The sequence below is a fragment of the Lepidochelys kempii genome, chromosome 25 (assembly GCF_965140265.1).
Source record: "Lepidochelys kempii isolate rLepKem1 chromosome 25, rLepKem1.hap2, whole genome shotgun sequence".
Lineage (NCBI taxonomy): Eukaryota > Metazoa > Chordata > Testudines > Cheloniidae > Lepidochelys > Lepidochelys kempii.
Window position 1 is genome coordinate 3,799,199 of NC_133280.1, and position 19,147 is coordinate 3,818,345.

At 45.6% G+C, this 19,147-nt stretch overlaps 1 protein-coding gene across 9 annotated transcripts in view; it reads right to left on the bottom strand.

Moving 5' to 3' along the window:
- FBN3 (fibrillin 3) overlaps nucleotides 1-9,752 on the bottom strand; it is a 312,259-nt gene extending 302,507 nt beyond the window's left edge. For 3 of the 9 annotated variants that reach the window (XR_012156160.1, XM_073323916.1, XM_073323924.1), the window contains exons 1-4: nucleotides 8,835-9,752; nucleotides 6,267-6,761; nucleotides 5,667-5,768; nucleotides 2,986-3,103 (exon numbers count right to left, since the gene is read on the bottom strand). Coding sequence is in view for 7 of the 9 variants with exons in the window: in XM_073323916.1 (XP_073180017.1) it covers nucleotides 2,986-3,103; nucleotides 5,667-5,768; nucleotides 6,267-6,555 (509 nt within the window). In the remaining 2 variants the exon portion in view is untranslated. Of the gene's footprint in view, nucleotides 1-2,985; nucleotides 3,104-5,666; nucleotides 5,769-6,184; nucleotides 6,762-7,034; nucleotides 7,250-8,834 lie in introns of those variants that run through there. The other 6 variants (XM_073323921.1, XM_073323919.1, XM_073323917.1 and 3 more) reach the window with 6 other exon arrangements.
- Between the last annotated feature and the right edge of the window lie 9,395 nt (nucleotides 9,753-19,147).

Here is a 19,147-nt window from a genome sequence, read left to right on the forward strand (position 1 = left end):
CCTGTGCTGTGCCAGTAATGAGCGCTAACAAAATGGTTTAGCCCTGCAATGCCTCAGCCTCTGCTTCGGGCTGGGCCTGCCACTATGCTGCATGATGCTGCCTTGTTTGGCAGACGTTTCTCTTGGTTGTGGATCCCAAACTCATTTTGCTTCCATCCAGTTGCCTTCCGAATTCCCGCTCCAAAGAGTCAGGAACAGTTAACAAGAGTCTGGTTACTCAGCAACCAAGACCAGCAGTTACTTGTCTGGAGAACAGAACTTGCCCCCACATGCCAGTGACATGTTTTTATTCAGTGGAGCCTTCCCAGAGGAAAAGACTTGTGAGCTCATCTAGTGTTTCCCCCGCCAATGCTTTGTGCTAGATTTTGTTTTCCTTTCTCAATAGACAAAGCAACTCCAGCTTTCTTGGGACCAGTGGGGCTGCAAAGATTTGTTTTACAAAAGTAGGCGATGTCTTGAATTATGCTGCACAAATCAGTCATCACTCAGGAACCCCAGAATGAGGGATGGGATCCAAACTGTGACCTGAACCTCGCTGTGAACCTCTCCACACTTCTCCATGTTGGCTGGGACTGGAAGTTCCAAGATGCAGACTATTTCTGGCCTCTCTGAAACCAGAAAATCCAGGAAGTCTCACCCAAAAGGGGGATCTCCTGAGATTGGCAGCCCCAGCGCACTGGCTAAGCGCTGGAGCTGCTGGCTGGTTAATAGCGTATGCTTGTCAAGTGCTTTGGAAAGGAAATCTAAAGCGCAGGGTATTTGTTTTTTATTGAGTTGTGAAGAGTACTGTGCAAAGGCTAAAACAGCACTGGATCCCGCTCCAATCCTAGGTCTCCACACCACACCGCACCGCACTCCACAGGCCCCCAGAAGAGCCCCTCCCAAACACAGCTGATGCCTCTCCCAGCAATGCATTTGGTAGAAGCCTGAGCAATGGACCTGGCAATGCGTCCTGAAGACCAAGAGACAAGCAAATTCGAACCCAGCTGCCCTCAGCCACCTCCTATTTAAATCTGGAGAACATCACCTCATATCTCTGGAGAATGTATCATCCGGGATCTGCCATGGGGAAATGCCTCCCCTTCCTACCCAGCCCCTCCCCCATCCTTCCTTCTCCAGCACCCTGGCAACTCAGCCATCCTCCCTGTCCTGCAGACATTAGCATGCTCACTAAACCCTGCAGCATCAGCTCCACCATCTGCCCAGTTGTCTCCGTTCCCAACTCCAAAACACGCATCCAGGCTGTCACAGGGTTCAGGGTGCAATTCAGACTATTGAGGAGTTGTACCCCGAGTGCCTCACCATGCCTTGCTGCTATACCTCCCAACATGGGACACACACAACCAGCCTAGCAGCAAGCAGGTTGCACACTGAGTGTGTGTGCTAGACAGCCCTGGGCGAACAGCTCTGAGCCCAGCAGCCTGCTTGCACCCCTTCTCTGGCTTCCACCAGCCACCTTTATAACCAACAGGGTGACCCCAACCCACTCCCAGTCCCAAATTTACCCAAAGCATGTGCTCTGTTATATCCAGCCCTCTCCTGGACAATACGATTCAGTTGTTCCTCTAAAGATCCAGAAGCACATGACAGCTTATTAATTTAACTGGGGTAAATACACACATCCCTTTAAACACCACACTGCGATGGTTTATATTAATAGTAAAATAGGATTGTAGGTGAATTCAAGGATAAGAGATACAGTCAAAAAGGGTTACAAGAAAAAGAAAGTGAAAATACATCTAAAAGTCTAAAACTTAATCTAGCAAGGTACAGGCTTTGTTGCAGACGGTTTCTCACACCAGTCATTTCCCCCACCAGCACTGGCTGACTTTCCCTCAGTCAGGACCTTCCACAAAAGTACAAGGGGGTTGGACTAGATGACCTCCTGAGGTCGCTTCCAACCCTGATACTCTATGATTCTATGAAGGTGCCAGCTTTCCATGTCTTCCTAGGGGAAAGATCTTTGCGTAAGCAGGTTTCTCACCTATATTCAGTTTCCAGAGTCTTCAGCCTACCCGGCTTGGTTGAAGGACTGATCTTTCTCGGCTAGCAAGAGAAAGATGGGTCCTTCCCCTATGTCTGTCTAGTGATGGATACCAAGGATGACTTCTGTCTTTGCTTATATCTTCCAAAGTTCAATGACTTGGTTTCAAGAGGCAGGATGACCTCATGCTGTTTTTTCTTCCTGTGGGCTTCCCATCCCCCTTTATGTACATGGGACTTCCATTGTTTGATTTCATCAGGTTTAATTGATATAGAAAACAGGTAAATAGCTGCCTTCCCACCTGTCTGGGAGGGAACCTGTTTCTCCCTGTTTGACCACAGACTTTAAAGCATAATATTAAGTATTCCTATTTCCTCAGAGTTTTAATACAGACATCCCACAATGATACAGTAATATTATATACAATCATTGACTCAATTGCTTATATCTTGAGGTTCAGCCCCCCAGGGCTTTATAAACCAGCAAACCTTTGCAATGTAGTCTTTGAAAAGTAGAACCCAGACCAAATTACTCTCTCCTGCTGCGTTTAGACAGCATCCTGGCTCCTCCTTCAGCTGATATGTAAAAATGGACCATTGTTGTCTCTGCCTTTATGACCAAGAGAAGCAAACACACATCCGTTTGTCTAGGGCAGATGAGTTTACCAACTCTCCCGACATGCCTGGTATACACACATTTTAGTCATAATTCCAGCATACATCCATACCTCCCAAAACACAGCACATACACGTCACACCAGAATATCAAAGAGCAGTGAGTTATGAATTTTCAAATGATACCTCCCAAGGCGTATTACAATAGAGTGTAAGGTGTGAACACCGGCTGCTTAGGGTCACCCAGACCCTGGCTGTCTCTGACCTTGACAACTGCCACATCCTCCTCTTAGGGCTTCCTGACTCTCCTCCGGTCAGTCCAAGATGCGCATCCACTGGCCCAGCACTCTGAGCACCTTCAACCCCTGTGCGCCCCCTTGCACTCACCCCCCTGCCCTGTGCTCTTTGCAGATTGGCTGGGATCCATGGTGTGGCACTGTTTTTTTCAAGTTGTTCTTTGGCCTGATGCCTTCCTGAGCTCTGCTGGCCTCTGCATGAGCTGAACCTGGTGAGGAAAGGGTTAAAGAAGACATTCAGGAGTTAGTGTTGACAGATGCAGAGTAATGCGCATTGGAGGGAATATTCCAAACTGCTCATGAGTATTACTGTGTTCCAAAGCCTTGATTCAGCCAAACATGCAAGCATGTGCTTAAAACAGTTTGCTGAATCAGGCCCTAAACTGGAAATAACCTCTCAGGACAAACCTATGGGTGTCATGATAGCTCAGTGAAAAAATTCTGCCCGTTGTGCAATCATAGTTAAAGTAACAAACAAAAAGTTAGTTTCAGAGTGGGTTGAAAAATTTCTGATGTAACAGTTTTCTGTTATAAATTGTTGATTCGATAAAATTGAAATGTCTCACAGGAATGTATTCATTTAGTTTACATTTTTGATTACATGTTACTGAAACATTTCATTTCATTTCATGCCATCATGTGCCAGCAATGCCCCTCTGCCATGTACATTGGCCAAACTGGACAGTCTCTACGTTAAAGAATAAATGGACACAATTCAGACGTCAAGAATTATAACATTCAAAAACCAGTCAGAGAACACTTCAATTTCTTTGGTCACTCGATTACAGACCTAAAAGTTGCAATTCTTCAACAAAAAAACTTCAAAAACAGACTCCAATGAGAGACTGCTGAATTGGAATTAATTTGCTGGATACAATTACTGGATACAATTAACTTAGGCTTGAATAGAGACTGGGAGTGGATGGGTCATTACACAAAGTAAAACTATTTCCCCATGTTTATTTCCCCCACACACACACACTGTTCCTCAGACATTCTTGGCAACTGCTGGAAACGGTCCACCTTGATTATCACTACGAAAGGTCCCCCCTCCCGCCCCCGCTCTCCTGCTGGTAATCGCTCCCCTTACCGGATCACTCTGGTTACAGTGTGTATGGTAACACCCATTGTTTCATGGTCTCTATGTATATAAATCTCCCCACTGTATTTTCCACTGAATGCATCCGATGAAGTGAGCTGTAGCCCGCAAAAGCTTATGGTTGGTCTCAAAGATGCCACGAGTCCTCCTGTCCTTTTACCTTGGCAATGTCTCCTGGGGCACGGGCCCTGGGGCTATTGCCCGGCTTGCTGCCCTGTAATGCCGGCCCTGGCTTTTGTATGCAGAAAGATAGCTGCTGCGGCAGAGCTGGGCTGTGGAGTTTTTATCGCATCATGGGGGGCCTCAGAAGAGAGAGGTTGAGACCCCCTCGCCTGTGGGACATTCATCCACATCACAAACCAGCGCACGATCAGACGTGAGTGGGAGTCTGTGGTCGGGAGTAGCTCAGGGCTGGGTTAGCAGACGTGGCTGCAAATTAGGGATAAAACTTGTGACCAAATGGCTTGGTCTTTATTAGGGCCAGTCAGTGGAGAGCCACTGTAATTCCTTCCTGCCCCATGCATAACTCAGACTAGCAAACAAAGACATGTACTCTCTTTAATAGCAAATTCAGCCCAGTTTTATCTCCCCAATAAACTGCAAACTTTTTGTTGTTTGGATGCTAAACTAGAAAGTGTGTGGTGTACCAAAGCCTGCATTCAACTTACAAGCTATCACTTTAAGCTTAAGGGGTTTCCTGGTCCTGCTTGAAGACTAAGGGGCTCTGTAGGGAGGTGTGCAGTTTGGGTCTCAGCCATAGGCGCCGACTCCATGGGTGCTCCAGGGCTGGAACACCCACGGAAGAAAACAGTGGGTGCTCATCACTCACCAACCACAGCTGTTTGGCAGCGCCCTCAGTCAGCTAATTGGGGGCACCATCAAACAGCTGTTTGGCAGCTCGGGAGGGGCTTGGAAGAGGGACAAGACCAGCGAGTGGAGGGCGGGCTGGGATCTTGGGGAGGGGGTGGAGTGGGGGCGGGAAGAGGCGGAGTGAGGGCAGGGCCTTGGGGGAGGGAGGCAGAGCAAGGGTGGGGCCTTGGGAGAAGGGATGGAGTGGGGCTGGGGCCTCAGGCAGAGCGGGGGTGAAGCACCCCTGTGGAAAAGTAAAAGTTGGCACCGATGGTCTCAGCCGTCAGTTTGCAAAGAGCCAGCCTAAAGCAAGGTGGGGTGAGTTGGGCCTCTCAGCCTTAAGGAGCAGCCTGCTTTGTCTCACTCTGTTTTCAGTTCTTGTGTTTTAGGATTCTACGGAAAAAAATCATGGTAAGCTGCAACCTTCCAACAAGAATATTTATGCTTTTATCTAACGTCCCTGGGCATATGCCGTGAACATAACAGAAGGAATGGCAGAGTGACTGGTTAGCTTTCCATGCTTTATGCTATACCCCCAGAAGGGTGTTGAAGCCAAAAGTAACTCCTGTCTATAATCAAACTAAGACCCTTTGTTTTAGTTAAGCCGATTTTTACAGAAAAATGTCCAGGTTTTACAAAAAGTATTACTCAGTTTTTTCAGATTTTCTCCCGACTTTTGTATCGTTCAAATATATAAAAAATTACTTGTTTTATTAGGAAAGTACAATACATTGCATGGTCTGTGTGTATATGCAAAGCTGCCTGTTGAAGTAAAGTTACATATTAGTCTAGAAGATGCACACAATAAACAAACAGGCACTCACACAAACTCTGCCGTGCGTCACATCTGAACGTCCTGATGAATCTCATCCCACCACGTACACATTTCAAGGTGTTAGCAGATAATGGTTTAAAGATCTGACATTCTAAAATGGGAAGAAAATGAAAATCTGTATCAGAATACATTTCAGAACACAAGGAAGTATTCAAAAACTTCAAAACAAAACACGAGAAAAGGGTGAAGTTGAATGTATGCGCTGCAAATGGTGTGGCCCAATTATTAAATGTAAATATTTCTAGGCTAATAGTTCTAAGTCTACAACAGTAAACTGTTCATTCAAATGAAAAGTTTCATTTGGGGATTAGAGATATATTGTTTTCTTAAACTCAGAGGTGGCATTTTGTTCTGAGTTGTTTTAGTTCCGCAGCAAGCCACACTGATGAATGGAATTCAAAGCATTCATCTATTGAACACTTTCTTTCCCCTGTCCTTCCATCCACCAAAATAACCCCCAATATTTACCCAGAAAAATTATTAATAGTGTTTTGCAGTGATTTTCACCTGTTTTTGTTGTGCTAATAAACACTGATAAATTCCCAGGAAAAATGAAATAGAATGAAAACTGAAAAGGAAGGGCCCTAACTCAAGCAGGAATCTTGAGGAGAAGCAATTTGTTGTCTGAAATACTTCAGCAAAACATACAGAGGGCAGCTGTGGTGAGAACAGACCCATGTCCAGCAGGGCATGTAATGCCAGCAGCCATTTCCAAATCCGCAGGCAGCGTAGGGAGGCAGGGTTCTTGGCTTTAACTCTGTGGAATAGGAAAGCAGTCCAGCTTGCGGCCTGCTCAGGACAAACACACAGAGCAGATGTCTCTGAGCTGTGGGCCGTTTGGCAGGAGTTCCCTCACCGCCCGCAGGGATCTGCATCATTCTTGTGTCCTCTTGTGATTGGCATTATATTTTTGTTCAGCTGGAAATAGACTTTTCCTTTTATTGTCTTGGCTGGTTGCAGACTCTTCTCATGTGCAAGCCACCACTCAGCTCGGCTGGGAGTTAATCTGTCAGCTGATGTCATTGTTTGGCCAGTAGTGACTTGACTGTCTTTAGCCCGTCACCTTCAGGGTCTCTCTCTTTTCCTGTTTAATGTAATGAGAGAATAGATCAAGTGCCAGCAGCAAATCTGTTTCCTCTTAATGTCTAATGGGCTAGCTGTTACTTCGCAGCTCCCTGCCTCCCCAGGTGTCTTTCCTCCATTTTATCCTTGGTCTCTAACCCAAGAATTTTAACGATTGCCAGCTATTGAGGCACTGATTTAGTTGGGGATTGGTCCTGCTTTGAGCAGGGGGTTGGACTAGATGACCTCCTGAGGTCCCTTCCAACCCTGATATTCTATGATTCACGCTACTTACCTCACAAGTGAGAGATGATGTGAACAGCACATCTGGGTGCGAAGCTTAGGAGTGGCAAAGCCTCGCAGAGTGGTGTGGAGAGCTCCACATGAAGGAAACAACTGTAGTATGCCCTGAGTTCATTCCATGGAGTCTCTATCCTTGTATGGGACAGTCAGCACCTCTCACAGAATCAGAGATTTTCAGTCTAGAAGGGACCATTATGATAATTTATCTGACTTCCTGAATAACCCAGAGCAAATGGCAGTGCCATGCTAGTCTCTGCATTCTTTGTGGTAGGTGTGTGTAGGATTCAATTGATAAAGACTTAAAGGAGAGGAATATAATTAATGCCAGTCAGCATGGCTTTATGGAAATAGGTCTAGTCAAACAAACCTGATTTCGTTCTCTGATGAGATGAGGTAGATAAAGGGAACTGCACAGATGGAATATAATGTGTGCAATATGTTGTATAAGACATTTGACTTAGTATCGTACTACATTCTGCCAATAAAATTAGCACCATACAATGTCAACAGAGCACCCATTAAGTGGATTGAGGACTGGCTAACGGACAGACCTCAGAGGGGAATGATTCCCCAGTGGGGGGGTTCTGGTGGTATGATGGATTGCGGGTCTTGAGGCAGTGCTCACACCATGGCTGCACCCAGCACCTCACAGGAACCAGTGGGAAAAGGGGGTAGTGGAGCTCCAACCCACCAAGGGCTCTGCCCATCGCCCTGACTCATGCGGGCCTGACCAGGGCTGGAGCACCCGCAGAAAAAAGTTAGCGGGTACTTAGCACCCACCGGCAGCCAGCTGCCTCCCTCCCGCCTGCCCACATCCCCACTGATCGACTCCTCCCCCTCCCTCCCAGCACCTCCTGCACACTGCGATCAGCTGTTCCGCGGCGTGCAGGAGACACTGGGAGGGAGAGGGAGGAGCAGGGATGGGGCACGCTCGGGAGAGAGGGAGGGAAGAGGCGGGGTGGGGCCTTGGGGATCGGGGCGGAATGGAGCTGGGAAGAGGCAGGGTGGGGGTGGAGGCTTGGGGGAAGGGGTGGAGTGGGGACGGGCCTGGGGCAGAGGGGGAATCGAGCATCCCCTGGGTAGTGAAGAAGTTAGTGCCTATGGCTTTGCCCATGAAGCTCCTGATGGGGGAAGATGTCCCCCCTCCCCCAAATGGCTCTGATGCACCACTTAAACCAGAAGGAGGCACAGAAAGTTGACTGAGCAGGTAGGTGAATCCCTGGCTGGCTGCCACTTTGGACCCTGCCTACTTGTCTGATTCCTGAGCCCTACCTTCCTGCTTGCTCCTGGTTCCTGCCCTCCTTATCCCAGAACCTCCTCTGCTCCTAGTTCCTGCTTTCCTGCCTTGCTCCATGTCCCTGCTTCTCCGCCGTACCCATGACTCTGTCTTGACCCCTGACTCTGACTCTGGCCTCAGCCCTTGTCTTGACTCCTGACCCCATTTCCAGTTGTGACCCTGGGCTCTAGTTCCTCTCTCCCGGCTCAGACCAGTAGGTGTGACTGCCCATGCCCTGGTCCTCACCGCTGGGTTTTGCAGCAATCAGCAAGCATTAAGCCTGTTGCTATTCATCGTTTTATTCAATGATCTGCAAATAGAGCTATGAAATCACTGCTGATAACGTTTGCAGATGACACATAGATTAGCAGGGTGGTAAATAGTATTGAGGAAAGACCAGTGACAGACACCACTCTGGGTCTCCTCTAGTCTATCATATTCCAGTAGATATAAAAAGAACAAAGCATTTACATTTTCAACATCAAATATTTGAAAACCAGTTTCCCCTTGACCTACCTGCCTGTGTTTGGGGCTCTTCTGTCTCCACCACAGACACCAAAAACTACAGCCCAGGTAGCCATGTCTGAAGGGAAATGCTCTCCATTTGGTTCTGCCAGCAGGTTTTGTAACAGAATCCCGAAGTCAGGTTTTAGCAGGTGACTGAAGGAGGAGCTGATTTCCACATCTTGTTTAAAGCACTTGAATATATTATATCTGTACTCTCTTACTGATTTAAAACATCTTTTTCTTTCTTTCTTTCTTTCTTTCTTTCTTTCTTTCTTTCTTTCTTTCTTTCTTTCTTTCTTTCTTTCTTTCTTTCTTTCTTTCTTTCTTATTTTTAGTATCTCTGCAGTATCCAGGGTGACAAAACTGCAGCTAAGGCAGGGATTTCAGTAGAAGTTGCACTTAACTGGCCATCAGTGCAGGAGAGAGTTTGCCTCTCCCCAGATAGATTTACTGACACTAGGCTACTGAATGTCTCAGGGTTGGAGGAGAGGAATCAAGTATTAAAAAAATAAAAGGAGTAGGTCACAGGACACCCTTTCTCCCCTGAGAATGAAGATTTCCTATAATCTCATCTCAGCTGTCTTTCTGTAGGTGAAAGCCATTGCCTCTTGCACTGGACGCCCTGGTCTTTGTGTTATTCACACCCAGGCAGGAAGCTGGTCTGTAGGGAGTCAGTTCTGTCCTGGTTCTTGTCGCTGGGCAAGGAAATCCAAGGATGTTCCACTTGGAGGGAAGCAGAGCGCCTCACGAGCCAGGAAGCCCCGCTACCCTGACAGCTTTCAGAGACATGGCGAGAGGCGTTCAGCATGCTGAAAAATGAAGGAGACCAAAAAATGAAAAGTGCCAGATTAACCCCGGAGTGGGAGCTGCATTCCCCTTTCCCTAATCCTTAAATAAGAGGTAAATATTATTATTTTCAAGCCTCTTTTTCAGGACACGGTCCTTCCTCATTGTAAATCCATCCATCTGTCCTTTCAAATTGTAAATGAATGTACAGATGAAGGAAGAAAGCTAATTCCAGTAGCTCAAAGAAATACAGGACTGAAAAGGATTATACTTCCCAGAGAAGAAATAATACATGGAACATGGAAACATGGAAAAGACTTTTTTTCAGCTAGTCCATGATGAGATCTATAGAACCAGACTTAGATGGGCAGGCCCATTGTCCAGGAATCAGACAGAATTGTTCCTTACAGACCTGCCTTCTGTGTTGTGTCCAACCTTAGGGTAAACGACTCAGGGACCAGGCTTCCTTTGCAAGGAACAAGGGCTTTATCCCAAAAAAAGGCATGCTTCCATTAGATAGAAGGAAATCTTTCTACCAGTTTGTTCAGTGACGGAAGTGACACATACCAATGGAAGCAGCTCCAGCCTCTTGAATGGAAACATTCCAAAGCAGATTAGATAACACACTTGTCAGAAGAGATCCTGGGCTAAACCTGCACTGGGGCAAAGGACATGGAGACCTGGGAGACCCTTCCTGCTCTGACCCCCATGATCACATCAGCAAAAGTGAAAAGTGCCAGGAGCTAAGGCACAAGTAACCTGAAAACTCACGTTTAGTGCTTGGTGTGATTCGGAAAATGAAGGAAAGTGCTGTGGTGCATGGATTTAAAATCTGCCATCACAATATGAATTGGGAGCACCAAAGTATTGTGGTGGGTGTTCTTGGCATCAGAGAATCCAGTCTTGCTCTTCTTCTGTGTCAGTTATACTCCAGAGCAGTCTCATTTTGGTGCAAAATCACAGATGCTGGTTGGCTACAGAAACCCTAGCATGGAGGGTTTGCTGTATTTTTAAGAATTCTCTAGGATCTTACCTCCCCTGGACATTTTCCATCTGTCTTTTTTAACCATGACACTGGGTGGAGTGGAGCAACATGCTTTCAGCCTAGAAGGAAACTGTCACCCCAAACTCCCATTGATGTCCCATTGAAGCTGATCTATCTATCCATCTATCCTCATATACTTCACATATCACCATAGTGCCTGAGAACCTTATGCAACATGATAGCTATTTACTCCTTGAGGACTGGGTCAGACACTTTCTCCGGAAGAAGACTGTGAGAGCAAAGGGATGTCTGAAGGTTGGGACATAGGTAGACTGAATATTTTAATTACCTGTTATACTCAACACCCAGTGACTGCATCCTCTTCCCCGTACTGTTCTCATTTCCCAGAGTGACAATTCAGAAGGGGCTTTGCACTAATGAAATGCCACCACAGTCACACTGCTGGGCTGCACCAGCCTTCATGGTTGTAGCTCTCACCTCGAAAAGGAGGCACTGCTTAGAGCATTGTGAGATGGGTGCTCCTGTGCTAGCCATGGTTTAGACTTCCTCAGTTTCCCTTGACACTTCAAATAGACAGATCTGCCCTTAAGTAAGCCAGATCAGGCTTCGCAGAAACAGTACACAGAAGAAATTGTTTAAGCTGACCAGAATGGATGGTACAGATTAAAATATGTCCTTAACCTGTGGGGACTTTACTTTGCTTTGTGGATAGATCTGGAACCACGCTAAATGCTCTGGGAGTGTGACCCAAATAAAATGTCTGTAAGGAAAAAGAGCAGCCCATGGAGATGTCTGGATCCTCTGGGACATTAGAGTCAGATTCCCCAAGAAGATGGGCTAATGCTGCAAATGCATTCCGATCTGAGTCCAAAGTTCCCCAAACTCAAGGCAGTTCTAATCTGGGATTTTGGTTCAGCTCCGAACTGACAAAGGGACCAGATGCAAAAATTCCGGGGTTTACCCAACCTCGCCCAAAGTTCAGGGCATGTTGGGTGTGACGGGTTCGATCACAGAGATCCCCTTGGGACTGTCACCTGATGTGCTGAAATCACCTCTGAGCCTGTTTTCCCTGCCAGCTGGATTCCAGAACCCTGCCTTGTTGAGCCAGACATGCTAGCCTTCTGCAACACAGACCCAGGGTCTGGGCCACTTCCCCAAAGCTGCGGATTTTAACTAAAAGCAACTCAGCAGGTTACCTGTCTCCAGCACCCAGACACCCAGCTCCCAATGGGATCCAAACCCCAAATAAATCCGTTTTACTCTTTATAAAGCTTATACAGGGTAAATTCATAAATTGTTCACCCTCTATATCACTGATAGAGAGATTTGCACAACTGTTTGCTCCACCAGGTATTAATCACTTACTCTGGATTTATTAATAAACAAAAGTGATTTTATTAAGTATAAAAAGTAGGATTTAAGTGGTTTCAAGTAATAACAGCCAGAACAAAGTAAGTCACAAAGCAAAATAAAACAAAACATGCAAGCTTAAGCCTAATACATTAAGAAACTGAATATAGGTAATAGCTCACCCCCAAAGATGTTCCAGTAAGCTTCTTTCACAGACTAGACTCCTTCCTAGTCTGGTCCCAGTCCTTTCTCTGGTACAGTCTTTGTTAGTTCCAGCAGACATCTCAGGTGGTAAGCAGGGGTTTTCTCATGATTGGCAGCCCCTTTTGTCCTGCTCCACCCCGTTTTATAGCTTTGGCACAAGGCGGGAATCTTTTGTCTGTGCTTGTTCCCTCCCCTGCTTCATCAATGGAAATGTACAAGGATTAAGATGGATTCCAGTATCATGTGATATGGTCATATGTCACTGTAAGACCCCTAGTGCCCATTGTTCCTGGGTTAGCCCACACGTACACAGGAAGGTTTGCAGGTAAATAAACCATTTACAACCATTTGTCCTAGTCAATGGGAGCCATCAAGATTCTAAACTGCCATTAAGTATATTCCAGTTACATCATATTCACACTCATAAGCATATTTCCATATGGAGTGCAATGTCACATTGGGATCTGGAGTGATGGTTCAGGCCTAACTGTAATTATGAAATCAAATGGGCTTAATAATAAGTCATGGGTTTAGTCCTGTCATTCTGAGATGAACCTCCCCCCCCCCCCCCCCCGGGAGGCTGACCTTCCTGTTGAGGAGAGCTCCTCCTTCCCCAAAGCTGCTCAGCGGAAGGAAATTTTGTCACCGCTTTTGTCCCTCTTTGGTGGCAGCATGTAGAGCGATCCTGCCTGATGCTGTGTGGAGTGGGCAGGGCCTCCCCTCCTGGGGCTAATGCCGACGTCCCTGAGTCCTGTCCTGGCTGCAAAACTGGGCTGCAGCTCCACCAGTCACAATCATTTCGACCTAAACCTGGCAGAATCCACTGGGCTAGGGAAACCAGACAGTGCCTTGGACAAAAGTTATATGTTGGGTATGAAGGGGTCAGATGCAATGGAGGTTCTTGCTCAAAGGCCCCTGAATAAACTGCCTGTACAATCAGAGCCCAGGAAGGAATTTCTCCTCAGGGCACACATGTGGCATCTTGATTTTGACCTTTCTCTGGAGTATTAAATCAGGATTGTCTGTGAGGAGTGCTGGGGTTTCCCCACAGGCTCTAGGGAAAATCCCGGTGCCAAGGTAGATCATCTTTCCTCTCTGTGCTTCTCTCTCCCTTTCCCAGCAGCAGAGAGTCCCAGTTGCCTGCTCCCTACTTTGAACCATGATCTAAAAGCCCCGAGAGCATCTCAGATAACATGTAATCACACCAGGTCCTCCAACCCTTTCTGAGACAACAGCGTTCCTGCTTGACTGGTGCTCCTTACACTCTGAGCTTTGGATGTGCATGGTGCAGAGCCAGGATGCCTTGCTGTTGGGAGGTGGCCCAGGCATTCTGAGTGGCTCAGTGAGTGAGCCCATCTGGGACGGGGGTCCTTCAGTTCTGATCGGAGCCTTCAGAGCCTTCTTCATGGGAGTCTGAACCCTGAGCACAAAGCCCAGCAGTTTGTGCCACAAGTCAGAGAGCACTTTTCTCTGTTTTGTTTCATTCTAGAACCTTCTCTCCCACCCCCCAATTTAGCCTCAGACCAGGCCTCCGAAATGCCATGCAGCTCCCATGGGTGCAGATAAGCATGATGGAAGCCTTATCACCCCACATCTCCACTCCAGTCCTGTATCAGCCCTCTCCAAAGGCTTGGTGTGTGCAGAGGTTTCTAGCGTAGCTTATTGCAGACATGAGGTCACACAGGCTCTTCCTGGCTAATCCCCATCATGCATGGAAAAACCCCTCACATGGGGAAGGAGAACATAAACAAACACAGGAATGCTTGGAGCACATGTTTGCATTTTAAATAAATATTCCTACATTTCCATGGCTTTTATTAGGGCTCATTTCTGAGCTGTGTAGAGCAAGGCTTGTTTGGTGATGGTCACAGAATCCAGCTGTTCTGGGGGAGAGGGTAATCTTCTCCAGCCCTCGCTCTCCCCAGGTCTGCCTAGTAACCATTTCTGGGATCACTTGGGGTCTGTCAGGGGGTGTAAGCAGCATCAGTTAAGCATCCCAGGAGCTGGGCAGGGAGCCCCATCTGCAGTGACACATTTTACCTGCTGCTTGTTTCAAAGAAATTTTAGCCCTTCATAGAATCATAGAATATTAGGGTTGGAAGAGACCTCAGAGGTCATCTAGTCCAACCCCCTGCTCAAAGCAGGACCAACCCCAACTAAATCATCCCAGCCAGGGCTTCGTCAAGCCGAGCCTTAAAAACCTCCAAGGAAGGAGATTCCACCACCTCCCTAGGGAACCCATTCCAGGGCTTCTCCACCCTCCTAGTGAAATAGAGTTTCCTAATATCCAACCTAGACCTCCCCCACTGCAACTTAGACCATTGCTTCTTGTTCTGTCAAGTGTTTGTTCTGACAGTGCTTCTGTCATGAAAACAACACCCCCGAAAATAACGATCCTGGGGGAAAAACAGTGGCTGGCATTGCCACGGATGGATGCCCAAGGCCAGGGTCTAATTCTATAACTAGTTACCTAAACCAATGCTCTGCACCAGCAGTAATACTTGTAGAACCTCTGACGCCGTACTCCAGGTGAGGCCTCACCAGTGCGGAGTAGAGGGGAACAATCCCTTCCCTCGATCTGCTGGCCATGCTTCTACTAATACAGCCCAATATGCCATTGGCCTTCTTGGCAACGAGGGCACACTGCTGACTCCTATCCAGCTTCTCTTCCACTGTAATCCCCAGGTCCTTTGCTGCAGAACTGCTGCTTAGCCAGTCCGTCCCCTGCCTGTAGCGGTGCATGGGATTCTTCCATCCTAAGTGCAGGACTCTGCACTTGTCCTTGTTGAACCTCATCAGATTTCTTTTGGCCCAATCCTCTAATTTGTCTAGGTCACTCTGGACCCTATCCCTACCCTCCAGCATATCTACCTCTCCCTTATAGCCATGGCCTTCTAAGAAGTCCTCCAGGGTCTCTTTTACTCAAAGACAATTTCCTGAGGGCTGTGGGGCTATGGGAAGGGAATCTAAATATGGCCTTTTGAGACATCAAGAGGAGGCGTGTGGCGTAAATGGGCATGTGTCTGTGACGCTGACCCCAAGCCCATGCAAGTGTCCATATCCCCATATGGATAAAGGGGAAAAGAATGGAGAAAAATCTGCACTTTCCTCATCATGAAGGAGGGATTGTGACTTTTCTGAACAGCTCTTGTGCCTCCGAGAGCAGCGATTTGAAGTCTGGAAGAGGCAAGCCACCAAAAGGCAGAGCTAGGGTCCACAGGCTGTCTCTAAACCATGCAGGAAAGAAGACAGCACTGCTCTCCCATTTCTTTCCTTTCTTGTCCAATACAGAGTGTTACGTCACCTAGCCATTTAGCTGCACATGATGGAATTTCCTTGCTTTTAAATTTCCTGTATAAAAAAACCCATAGGAAAGTCAGTTAAAAAAAAGAAAAAACAAGAAAAGCACATTGAAAGGCTAAGACTGCAAAGTGAAAGGCTGAGAAGAAAAGAAATGGCAAACTAGTGTTTCTGGGCATCCTTAACACCATCCTCTTCTGCATATGCATCAGGGTTTCTGGTGAAATGCTGGTCCCACTGAAGTCAATAGCAAAACTGCCATGGAATTCAATGAGCCAGAACTTCATCCTTAGTGTTTTGTTAAATAGTTATATGTTATTTATAATATAATATAATTATAATTAATTAATACATTTTAAAATCTTACATGAACATTGATGGTATCCTGTAGCAATGGTTACTATACTAACATAATCTGATACTAATTCTCAAATTATTATAAATTATATAAACACAATTTTTTACAATTTTTTACAATTTTTGCTACAACCTGGGATACACATTGTGGTCACGAGTTATACTGTAGGTCTGGTAGATATACTTATATTTTTATATACTTATATAATTCAGTAGTACTATCCCTTTCTTCCCTTCAGTAGTACTATCACTTTCTTACTATCCCTATCTATCTATCTATCTATCTATCTATCATAAATATAAAGGGAAGGGTAAACCACTTTGAAATCCCTCCTGGCCAGGGGAACGCTCCTCTCATCTGTAAAGGGTTAAGATGCTAAAGGTAACCTCGCTGGCACCTGACCAAAATGACCAATGAGGAGACAAGATACTTTCAAAAGCTGGGAGGAGGGAGAGAAACAAAGGGTCTGTGTGTCTGTCTCTATTCTGTCTTTGCCGGGGATAGACCAGGAATGGAGTCTTAGAACTTTTAGTAAGTAATCTAGCTAGGTACGTGTTAGATTATGATTTCTTTAAATGGCTGAGAAAAGAACTGTGCTGAATAGAATAACTATTTCTGTCTGTGTATCTTTTTTGTAACTTAAGGTTTAGCCTAGAGGGGTTCTCTATGTTTTTGAATCTAATTACCCTGTAAGGTATCTACCATCCTGATTTTACAGGGGGGAATTCTTTATTTCTATTTACTTCTATTTTTATTAAAAGTCTTCTTGTAAGAAAACTGAATGCTTTTTCATTGTTCTCAGATCCTAGGGTTTGGGTCTGTGGTCACCTATGCAAATTGGTGAGGCTTTTTATCCAACATTTCCCAGGAAAGGGGGCATGCAAGTGTTGGGAGGATTGTTCATTGTTCTTAAGATCCAAGGGTCTGGGTCTGTAGTCACCTAGGCAAATTGGTGAGGCTTTTTACCAAACCTTGTCCAGGAAGTGGGGTGCAAGGTTTTGGGAAGTATTTTGGGGGGAAAGACGCGTCCAAACAGCCCTTCCCCAGTAACCAGTATTAGTTTGGTGGTGGTAGCGGCCAATCCAAGGACAAAGGGTGGAATATTTTGTACCTTGGGGAAGTTTTGACCTAAGCTGGTAAAGATAAGCTTAGGCGGTTTTTCATGCAGGTCCCCACATCTGTACCCTAGAGTTCAGAGTGGGGGAGGAACCTTGACAGCATCTATCCCCATCCACCCCATCTATCTATCTATCTATCTATCTATCTATCTATCTATCTATCTATCTATCTACCCATTCTGTACTCACATAATACAGAAGGCACAACCGAAATGGTACACTCTACTAATTCCACTATATACTAAAATATCATGGCAATTTATAGAAGTAGGCATATGTGTTTGGTATCTTATAACCTACAGTTTGGTTTAAGACATAATCAGGATAATAATTTTTTAATTCAATTTAGTATAATAAATTGTATTTTTGTAATTCAAACATGAGAATGCAGCACTATTAAGTATCAGATTTAAATAGTTGAGTCCTAGAAAGGGGTGTGTGTATGTATTGGTCATACATTATTAGTATTTTTAAACTGTAATTATTGTGCAGTAAGCTTTATTCTGACAGTAGTTTCAGGAAGTGTGACATAAGTATTTTGAAGTATGCTAAGAATTTGTTAATAGTGTGGTAGGAATTTAGACAAGAGCCTTGTTGAACGAAGCTATATCTATGAATACTCACTTGGGGTTAAAAGAACAGGAGGACTTGTGGCACCTTAGAGACTAACCAATTTATTTGAGCATGAGCTTTCGTGAGCTACAGCTCACTTCCTGCACAAATTCCTGCCACAAGTCCTCCTTTTCTTTTTGCGAATACAGACTAACACGGCTGTTACTCTGAAACCTGTCACTTGGGGTTAGGTGTCTCCATTGCTCTCCACTGCTGGTGGCTGGAACTGGGCAAAAAAAAATTGTCCTAATAGTTTCTTTGCAACAACAAGTTTAAGGTCAACCAACACTATTCACAAATTGGCAAATAGTTTTGGCTGAAAAAAACCTGAAAAAGTCAAAACGTTTCATTATGATATTTAGCGAGATTTAAAAAAACCAAAAAAGAGTAAAAACACTTGAAAATGAAATAGCCCCTCCTGTCCCCCAGACCTCCCTAAATGTTTGTTTTGGTGAGAAAAATGGAAAAATCTCTGTTTCAGGTTAACCCACAATTAAATTTTTTTAGATGTTTGGGTTTAGCCACTGAACCAAACCATCAACTTCTCTGCTCAGCTCTTGCCCGGGCCCCACCAAAGCTCTACCCCAGGTGAGCATTTACACTGGTGCCTTAAGTCCCCATGGCGCTTCCTCGTGGCCATGATTCCAAACTGAGATCTGTGCAAGGCTTTTCATAGGATTGTCCATAGAATCTGTGTGGGGCTTTTCATAGGATTGTATGTAGAAGCACAATCCCCCACTTGTGCTGAGCTTTAGTTCACTTTTCTGTCTCTAAAAGTTCTCTGTCCTGCCTGAATGAGGCAGACAAGACAAGAGCCCTCATCCTTGTCAGCTCACACACAGAGGAATGTTTAATCAGCATCAGAACCTTTAGTCTGGCATCATCAAATCCATTTTCTGCTGAAAGATGCTCTTATCTCTATAGCAACATCTGCTTTCCTTGCAGATATACTAGGGTCCTTGGCCATGCTGTTTAAAACATACTTCTGGCACAATTCCACTGACTTCAGTGAAGCTATACCAGCAGAGACCTTGTGTCAAGGTTCCTCCCCCACGCTGAACTCTAGGGTACAGATGTGGGGACCTGCATGAAAAACCTCCTAAGCTTATCTTTACCAGCTTAGGTCAAAACTTCCCCAAGGTACAAAATATTACACCCGTTATCCTTGGACTGGCCGCTACCACCACCAAACTAATACTGGTTACTGGGGAAGAGCTGTTTGGATGCGTCCTTCCCCCCAAAATACTTCCCAAAACCTTGCACCCCACTTCCTGGACAAGGTTTGGTAAAAAGCCTCACCAATTTGCCTAGGTGACTACAGACCCAGACCCTTGGATCTTAAGAACAATGAACAATCCTCCCAACACTTGCACCCCCCCTTTCCTGGGAAATGTTGGATAAAAAGCCTCACCAATCTGCATAGGTGACCACAGACCCAAACCCTTGGATCTGAGAACAATGAAAAAGCATTCAGTGTTTTACAAGAAGACTTTTAATAAAAAATAGAAGTAAATAGAAATAAAGAAATCCCCCCTGTAAAATCAGGATGGTAGATATCTTACAGGGTAATTAGATTCAAAAACATAGA